The sequence below is a fragment of the Hyperoodon ampullatus genome (assembly GCF_949752795.1).
Source record: "Hyperoodon ampullatus genome assembly, chromosome: 19".
Classification (NCBI taxonomy): domain Eukaryota; kingdom Metazoa; phylum Chordata; class Mammalia; order Artiodactyla; family Ziphiidae; genus Hyperoodon; species Hyperoodon ampullatus.
The window spans coordinates 46,887,152-46,896,566 of NC_136932.1; the positions used below are offsets into that span (position 1 = coordinate 46,887,152).

A 9,415-nucleotide genomic window follows, 5' to 3' on the forward strand; every position below is an offset into this window, starting at 1 on the left:
AGGTCTGACTCCCCGCTCAGTGCTCCTTTATAAGCACCTGTCTCTCTTCCACTCTTTGTTTTGTTCAGGTTAAAAACCTAATACGTGTTCCTGGCAAGTCACTTCCCCTTTAGGCGCTGTTTCCTCACCTGCAGATGAGAGGGCTGGACCAGATGAGAATTCCAAGACCTTAGTAGCCCACTTACCTTAGGAACCCATGACTCTATTAAATCAACCCCAAAGCCAAGGCACCCCAAATAGCGCTCTGATCAATATTTGTGGTTGGTGATGAAACCGAGATTATAGTTCACTGAGATGCCTTTCATGAGCCTCAAGTGATGAAAACTTCACCATATGGCTGTGCACTGCCCAGAGGTGACCAGTCCCTGGACACAGAGCCCTGACATCCAGCCGCTGCTTTGCTGCATGGGAGCAAGAAAAGATCCCTTTTCTAAATGGTCAGTCCAGGCACCCCCCTTGCTACGGGTAACCACAAAACTAGAATCCATAATCCTTGACCCAGAACCCAGAACCTCAGCCACGGGGCCCACGTCCTGTCACCTGTTCACACTCTTCGCCCTCAAGGTGGACACAGATCCAATGGCAAAGGGGTAAACGCATGAAGGCTGCCATTTTGTAAATCCTGGCACTCCTGCTGGGGAGCGGGGTGGGGGAAACATATCAGGCCCTAAAGATTTCAAAGAATAGGGCTGCTGTTAAATGTGTTAATACACTTTGACCCAGCCAATTCCACTTCTAGGAATGCACTCATGCACTCACTGCAGCAAGGTTTATAACAGCAAGACACGGAAACATCCTGAATGGCTGACAAGTGGGGACAGGTTCAATGAATTTATGATATGACCACACGATGCAGCCACAACCAGTGATGGTGCATATCTGTGGGCACTGGTGCAGACAGAAGACATTTACAAGGCAATGAGCACGGTGAGCTCCACGAATACATACGTGTACTTTTTTTTTTTTTTTTTTTTAATTTGGCTGTGCCGGGTCTTAGCTGCAGCATGCAGGCTCCTTAGCTGCAGCATGCATGTGGGATCTAGTTCCCTGACCCGGGATGGAAGCTGGTTCCCCTGCATTGGGAGCATGGAGTCTTATCCACTAGACCACCAGGGAAGTCTCCATCTGTCTACATTTGTATGCAAATGCAGAGGATAAAAACACTAGAAGAATTTATATAGCCAAATGTTAACAAGAATTAACTCTGAGAGGTGGCATTATGGGTGGTTTTTGTTCTTTTATTCAACTGAATTTTCTTTTTAATAGTGGGCACATATCATTATGTGTATTTTAAAATATTTTCATACAACTGGAAAGTTGAAGAATGTAGTGCTTACCAGAGGAATTACGCATAGACGATAAGGCAGGTATCCATTAAAACAATTATGAGTAAGATGATCTCTAGGCAGCTTCTCATTTCTCAGAATGAGACCAACACAGAGCGATTGCATCACAGTTCGCCGACAGGGACCCATCTTTGAGGATGTGCTGGCCTGCACTTTCGGGAAGCGGCCCCCAGCCCGAGCTCAGAGGCTGCACAGTCTGGCGTGGCCACCAGAAGGCCTGGTCATCTGGAGCTGAGCCACCAAGTGGCCCTGGACCAGCCCTTTTTGTTACCGGCCGCTTCCTTGGGCTCAGCCGTCACAACCCTGACCAGAAACCGTCCCCTCCACTATGGTTTCTAGAAGCTGTTGCGAAGTTCAGAACATGAGTACCGAAGACCAGTCAACCCAGGTTGCACCATCTACTAACTCAGTCTCTCAATCCCTCTGAGCCGCAATGTCCTTAACCACAGAACGGGGAGAAAACCTCACAGGGTCCATGTGAGGGTTAAATGGGGAACATGCCAAAAGCCTAGCACAGAGCAGGTGACCGAGAGGGTTCCTTGTTCCACGTCTGCCCTCGCTATGCTCGAAGGGCCTTCCCATGACCCCGAATGCACCTCTACGCAGCTTTCCCTTTGAACTGAATGTAGAGAAAGATTCCAATCAGCCTATTCTGAAAGGATGTCCTTTTTAAAAAGCATAGCTGAGAGAGACTTGGCCACAGGCATCGTTACTTCCCACCACCAGCACAACCACTGCAGACACTGCCACCAAGGACCAGGGCCTTTGCAGTCCCTCTCGGGACCACAGTGGCCAGGCAGGTCCAGAATACTTGCAGTGGGGAATGCAGCTTTCCTGGATTTTGAGCTAACCTGGCGGGGAAGGAGGCATTCCCATCACTGTCCCCAGGCAGCAAACCAGAGGCCTCCTGGCACTCAGGCTAACCTGGGCTGCAGATCTGATAAGGCCTCCCTCCAGCGCCCTGCAGGCCTCCCCAGTCTTGGGAACTACAGGTCCCTCTCCAGACTGCCTGCGAGGATCGCCGGTGGCAAGTTTCACCAGGAAAAAATTGCCAAGGCGAAAGCAGACACCAAGGGAAACAGTGCCCCAGCTCTGGCTCCCTCCGGGGACAGCTGGAGTGAAAGCCTTCAGCAGGAGGTTAAAACTACAGGGTAGAGCAAAAGCAGAGAAAAGCCCCACTCCGAGGCAGGGGCTGGGTGGGGAGAGGGAACCCAGGCTTCACTCTCATTTCTGCCAGGGGCGTGTGACGTGGGACAAGTCGCCAGCAAGACTCTGGGAATATTTCCCAGAAAAGCAGGCGTTGGACTGGACAACCGTCCGGTCATATTCCCGATTCCAAACCGCTCTCAGCAGGCCATGGTACTGGAGTCATTACCGTTCGCCTGCCTGCCTCCCCCATTAGACTGAAAGCATCCCCAAACACCAGGAAAGCATCCTGCCTACCTCAGAATCCTTGCCAGGGTGGTGGCAGTGAGCAGCTCATCAGGCAAATCGGTAATAACTGCGGGTTTGTTGAGTGAATGTACGTCCATGCACGCCCCAAGTCCTTGCTCTGTGAGGACCCATGGCACCCCTCTCCTTTCCCAGCACTTCCACCATCCAGGTGCTCCGAGGGGCAGGGGAGAGGACCACAGGGAGAGCTCAGGCCCTCCACACCACAGCGTTCTGACCTCTGCCACAGCAGAGCTGGGCGAAGGTCGAGGCCCTTTGGGGACCCCTTTCTCTAGGTCAGCTTGCTTAGGAGGGACTTTTCTCCATAAAAGCACCAGATGGGAAGACTCAGTGTGGCAAGGCCTATCTCTGGAAAGTACCAGGAGGCTGGCAGGATAAGGCAAAGTTACAGTGCCCACAAAACGTGCATCTTCGTGAGGCACCACTATCTCCCCACTGCCCGGCACAGACTCGGCCCAAAGAGGATGCACAAATGAGGGAATGAACTGGCGTGGGGCTCCAGGCCCAGCTGTGAGGCCAGCCGGGTATCCCTGTGTGAGCACATCTGGGGAACGAGAACATTCCACCTTGCCTCGGTGGCGTTCTCAGGGCCTGGTGGAGATAGAGCAGCAGGTTCTGCTGGGATGGAGTGGCCTCCCAACTTCTGTTTACAGAGTCAGACTCTGGGTTCAGATTTTATCCCCCTCCGCTTCTCATGTCGAGAGAAAAAAATACACGTGTGATGAAGGTTGGTGGATTTCCAGGAAATCTTCAGAGACTGACAAGGGTCCAGCTCACTGACCGGCAGGTAGGAGGCAGACATTACACCCTGGCTCCTTCCACTCTTTTGGATCCAAGCTGGACCCCTGCGTGGAGGAGGGAAGGACAGCCGGACACGCGGACCCCCAGCCATCACCCGACCTACAATCAGGCGCCAGCAGTGGGGCCGGAGGTCAGGGACTTCCCGAGGCACCTCACTGAGCGCTTACTCAGTGAGGACCAGGGTGGGCTGGGGTTCCTCAGACTCTGTAAGTCTGGCGTGCTTGCGTAAGCCAAGCCCTCTGGTCAGCCCCTTCTGCAAAAGCCAGGAATCCAATGTTGCAAGTCCTGTCTCTGGGGGCCCTGGCCTGGAATGTGAGAGGAGCCTGCAGAACAGGAAAGAAAGCCAGAATGGACATCACCACTACCCTGCCTGACCTCAGCACAGGCTGCTGGGACTGTTTCCTGGTCTGTCTCACCCACCTCTAGGAAATAAGAGCAAGTTGTCAAAGGGCCTTCCCCTAAATGTGGCCTGTGGCATGAATGCACTGGACCCTCACGAGGAAAGTTCACGGGCAGAATCTCTTGGTAGAAGGCATGCGGACTTACAGACTCACGACAAGGTTGCGGGTTTAAGTAGTCTCATGCCCATTTTACAGATGGGGAAGCCTGAGATTCAGAAGTCATGGGACTTGACCAAGGTCAGACAGATGGAACCAGGACCAGATTTCCAAGCCATGGGCTTTCCGCCTGCCACACTGCCCCAAAGGTCAGGATTCTTTGAGTAATAAACCTTCCCCCTATTTTATCAGTCTGGTAAATCCGGATTTTAGAACAATTCTTAATCATGGATATTCTTACATAGGGGTGTGTATAACAAACATCTGATTCAACCCAACTGAGGCCCCTTCACTAAACCACAGAATTTAGAGCCACGAGAGCCCACAGAGACCCACTCTAACCCCCCTGTTCAAGTAAGGAGGCTGAGGCCTAGAGAACTAGATCCTGGGGTATAAAGTCCCATTCCCCCAAACAGCCCAGGCCCTGCCTTTTCAGGGAGTAGGGGGGACCTGAACCTACAGCATAGTGGAGAGGACAGGGAGCTGGGTACTTGTTCCCGTTCCCACTGCAAATCCCCTTTGGACCTTTGGATGGGTTTCTGGCTGCCAGAGCCGATCATCCAATAAACACTCAGAAGAGAGGCTACCAAATAAACCAGGTCAGAGACCTAAATAAGGGGATGCTCTGGAGTGTCCTGATGCCACACCTTGGTAAAAATGAGAGACTTTGGAAGGCAGGGTACAGAGAAGGCAAGGCGCCATTTCCAGAGAAAGAGCTGCACTTTTTCTCCCGGGTCCAATCTGCAAACCAAGAGCACTTCAGAGCGACATGGGGACAATCCAAGAGAGGCCAACAGAGAACGTTCTCTCATCCCAACAACATAGCGGTCCAACAAGACACATGCTGCCGGACAACGACCCCTCCTCCCAGAACGAAGCCACACAGGCCCCCTATTGTGTCAGTTTAAAACCTGAACTTAGCTGGGCAAACACACCCGGCTATGTTCAAGAAACCAGTTTCTCTCGCCACTTGGAAAACAGCAGCATGCATGCAGGAGGGACTGGGGAGGGGGGGACGGGGGGTTGCTGGTTGGTTTGTTTTTTAAGTAAAACCCTGGTCAAAACTGCTATAGCGACTGTAACAAAAATAATAATAGCCAGCACTGGTTAGATGCTTCCCATGTCCCTGGTTTTGTAGCTTTTAAGAAAATAAAACTGAAGGACAGAAGTCACTCCCAAGGGGACTTCCCTGATGACGCAGTGGCTAAGAATCCACCTGCCAATGCAGGGGACATGGGTTCGAGACCTGGTCCAGGAAGATCCCACATCCCACATCCCGCAGAGTAACTAAGCCCGTGTGTCATAACTACTGAGCCTGCGCCCTAGAGCCCACGAGTCACAACTACTGAAGCCCGTGCGCCTAGAGCCCGTGCTCCCCAACAAGAGAAACTACTGCAGTGCGAAGCCCGAAGAGTAGCCCCCGCTCGCCACAACTAGAGAAAGCCCGCGCGCAGCAACGAGGACCCAACACAGCCAAAAATAAATTAATTAATAAAAAAGAAGTCACTCCCGAGCATTTTGCATCAAACAGGGATTCAGGCTTGTGGTGTGCACAGAGGACTGGGTCTTATAATAACTGCCACAAATCATCCGCTGGCCCTATGATTGCTATAAGAGGCAATCAGCAATAAAAGGGTGTGGAGGGTGTAGGATGAGGAGTTAAGGTTCTAATAAAACAAAACATCTCCAGATGTGCAGCAGGCCAGATGTGACAGTGCCAGGTGGAAGGAGACAGAGCAGCTACCAAGTGGTGCCTGGAATTTCACAGTCTTCCCAGCCTCTGGACAAAAGCAAGCTGGGAATGCACTAGTTTCCCTCTATTATGTATGGGGGAGGGGGAGACTCCCCCTTCTGAGAACCCAACAACCCTTTTGGCTGATTCTTTCAAATCCTTTTAATACTGTACTTCTCAGCTATAATTTGAGACAGTAGGGCCTGCATATCTTATTTCTTCTTTACACTGGGTTTTCCACCAGAAAACCCCTTAAATAGTGTCATCTTCCCATCAAAGCCTTTGGTCCTCAGCATAATCGTTCCTAAACCAACGTCCAATGGCGGGGCGGGGCGGGGCGGGGCGGGGGGGTGTCGGTGGGTAAAGCAGTGAAATGCTGTGGCAGTGCGAAAAAGAAGCATCCAACGTCTGAAAGGCAAAAATGCAGTTTCATCAAACACTGATAAGCGGCAGACAAGAACCTGGAGAAGAGCAAAGGAAGAGACAAGACAAAGTCTGGGGCGTGAGGGGAAGGCAGAGAACGACGGGCCTGCGCTCACACTTCAGGGGGACCTCCTCCCGCCCAGTCACCCCGGCCCACAGCTGCTGGGCTCAGTCACCCAGGGAAAAGTCCAGCACGTGACTCAGTGGGAGAATGAATCCTGAGGCCGAGCAGGCTGGAAATGGGGTGGGGGCGGAGGGGGGGGGGGCGGCAGGGAAGTCCGTGCGCCGCCCATCCCGCCCTCGGGCTCCTCCAGCCTCCCTCCCAGGTCCCACTACGCCCCTCCCCCCAAATCCCGCCCAAGGTGAGGGACTGGTCCCGGGTCCTCCGGCCGACGCAAAGGAGGTGACCGGGCTCAAGGATGCAACTGGGGAAGGAGTGACCTGGAGCAGAGAGGGAGGCGCTGGGGCGCTTCCCGGGCTGCCGACCCCTGCCTCCTCAGACCCAGTGCGGGCCCTCGTTTCTCCGGCGCCGCGGCCCCTTACCTCCAGGGTCCGGATCTCCTGCTGGGTGAGGTCGTTGGACACGGCGCACTTCGTGCGCAGCCCGCGCAGGCTACCGATGGAGATGTCGATGAGCTTCTGGAGCTGCCCGCACTGCTGCAGCGCCCGGCTGGCCGCGGCCCCGGCGCCCCCATCCGCGGCCGCCGCGGCCCCCCCGCCGCCGCCCTCCTTCTTCTCCCCCATCGCCGCCGCGCGCAGCGCCGCTCTATCCATGCCTCGGCATCGGGGCCGCGGGGTGGCCGAGGCGGGGAGCCCGGGGGCGCGGGCGCCTCGGAAGGGAATCCCTGAGCCGGGAGGGCTGGCTGAGGAGCGCTCCTCGACGCTGCCGGAGCCAGGACGCGAGCCCGCCGGCCGCCGAGCCCGCCGCTCCCTCCCGCCCAGCCGCGGCGGCAAAGCGAAAGCCGCGGCGACCCGACGGCTGAGGCTCCCGGAGCCTTTAAGTGGCAGCGGGGGCCGGGTCAGCGCAGCTGGGCATGCTGGGACTTGTAGTCCGCGCCGAGCACCTGCCGCCGCCCGCGCCCTCGGGGTCCCCGCCGGCTCCAGCGCCCCTAGGTCCCGGCCTTCCCTTCCGCTGTGGGCACAGGCCGTGCGGGAGCGCCCCGCCTCTGCGCCCCGGGAGTGGATGCTCCGCGCCAGCTCCTCCCCCGGCGCCCGAAGCCTGGGGAGCCTCATCTCCCCGCCCACCCCCGCCTCCTCCCCATCCCTCCTCCAGGCTGGGGACTTCCCGCGACCCCCCAGATGAGGCGAGGTAGGAGCCGGCGGCCCTTTGGACGGGAAGAAGGTTCGCATCCTGCAATTCCTCGACCGCAGCGGAACACTGGAAGACGGGGTCAGTGGAGCTTTCAGAATTTCTGTGTGGGTTTAGGGGCCGCCATCTAGTGGGAAGGGGCCTAAGGTACTTGTCCTGTAGGTAGTTCGCAAAGTACTAGACTCCCGATTGTCTACGCCAGAGGAAAGGCTCAGGCTTGGAAAGACGTAGGGCTTTCTTCTAGATGCTATTTACCCACCAATATAAGGGTCCCATCCCTCCGCCACCTCAACCCAGCAGGCCAGCCCAGACGCTTGGGGTGACCCCTTGATTTGTCGTGCGTTTGGGAGCGCTCTAGAGCAAACCGACGGCCCGGGTTCAAACAGTCTCTACCACTGCCTAGCTGTGACTTTAGGCAAAGTTGGCTCACCTCTGAGTGTCTGAGTTTCCCCATCAGTCAAAATGGGGTGATAATAGTACCTATCTGATAGGGTTCATGTGAAGAATGAGTTAATGTGTGTACAGCACCTAGACTGATCACTGCCACGTGTGGCACTAGGTAAAACGTTAGCAATTGTTACTGTTCAACCTCAGACCTCCTAAGCATGCCTCCACACCTGAGCAGTGGGCATGGGCGAAATACTGCTCCTGGACTGGTAGTTGTCTGTGCCTTTCTGTGCCTCCTAACTCAGCATTCCATCCCCACCCCATCCCTCACCCTCCCCTCCCACCTCCTGCCACTTCCCCTGAGCTCTGTTATCTGCCTAAACTGAATAGACAAGACTCTGATCAAAGGTCCCACACATCCATACTTCCAACATCTGCCAACCAGAAGAAATCTCTCCCCTAAGCTCCTTGGCTGCAGAAGCGGCTGGCTAATTTATCTCGCTATCCTCTTCACAGAGCCAAATACAGAGCATGGCACACAGCAGGGGCTCCATAAAGCTGTGCAATCCAATTTATGAGTTCTTAAGACAGGTCCTATGCCCTGAAAGAGAAACTGTGTAACAGTGGCTCTCAAACTTGAGAGTGGATCAAAATCTCCTGGAGGGCTTGTTAATCCACAGAATGATGAACCCCACTCACAGAGGTTCCCACTCAGTAGGTTGAGGATGAGGCTGGAGAATTTGCATTCTAACAGGTTCTCAGGTGATGCTGATGCTGCTGGTCTGGGGGCTGAACTTTGAGAATCTTTGGCACAGAGAGAGGTCACAGAACAGGAGAACTATGTCGAGGGACAATCCATAACCAGACTGCAGCCTGCTTGGTTCAGAACCTCTGTTTGTTCAGCAGCCAGAGCTGCCAGGCTTGAGTGACTGGCTCACTCTACTCAATTCACAAGAGATTTCCTGATAAATGCCTACTATGCAGTTACAGCAAGCTTGTAACTGGGGCCTGGTCAACACATTTTTCTGCAGGGCCACTTTACGTGGAAGCCATATCCTGCGAAGGGCCACTGCCAGCCTGTGGCATCCACACCTACCCATGCCGTTATGGCAATGGTGTCAGGGCTGGAGACTGGACAAGCCCCAGATCCCTGGCTACTCTCCTGCCAGGACATGCAGCCGGTCCCTCTCCTGTGGACACAGTCTTCCTTCTGGTTGGTGGAGAGCATTCAGTAAGCCACAGCTTGCCTTCCCACTTCATCTCAGATGCACTCCAGCCTTCTCAACTGGGTTTGGGTGTCCTGTTGGCCACCCGTTCACAGAACTGCCTCTTAGAGATACAGAAAACAAGGCTTTTAAAATAATCCCTTCGTTCATCCTTTTAATATTCCATAAGTATTCATTAAGTG

At 54.6% G+C, this 9,415-nt stretch overlaps 1 protein-coding gene across 3 annotated transcripts in view; it reads right to left on the minus strand.

The window, feature by feature from the left end:
* Positions 1–7,085, minus strand: part of KSR1 (kinase suppressor of ras 1) — a gene marked incomplete at its 5' end in the record, with an annotated part of 141,100 nt that extends 134,015 nt beyond the window's left edge. For all 3 annotated transcript variants that reach the window (XM_079724731.1, XM_079724730.1, XM_079724729.1), the window contains one exon: positions 6,855–7,085. In XM_079724731.1, coding sequence (XP_079580857.1) covers positions 6,855–7,085 — 231 coding nt within the window. The remainder of the gene's footprint in view (positions 1–6,854) is intronic.
* Between the last annotated feature and the right edge of the window lie 2,330 nt (positions 7,086–9,415).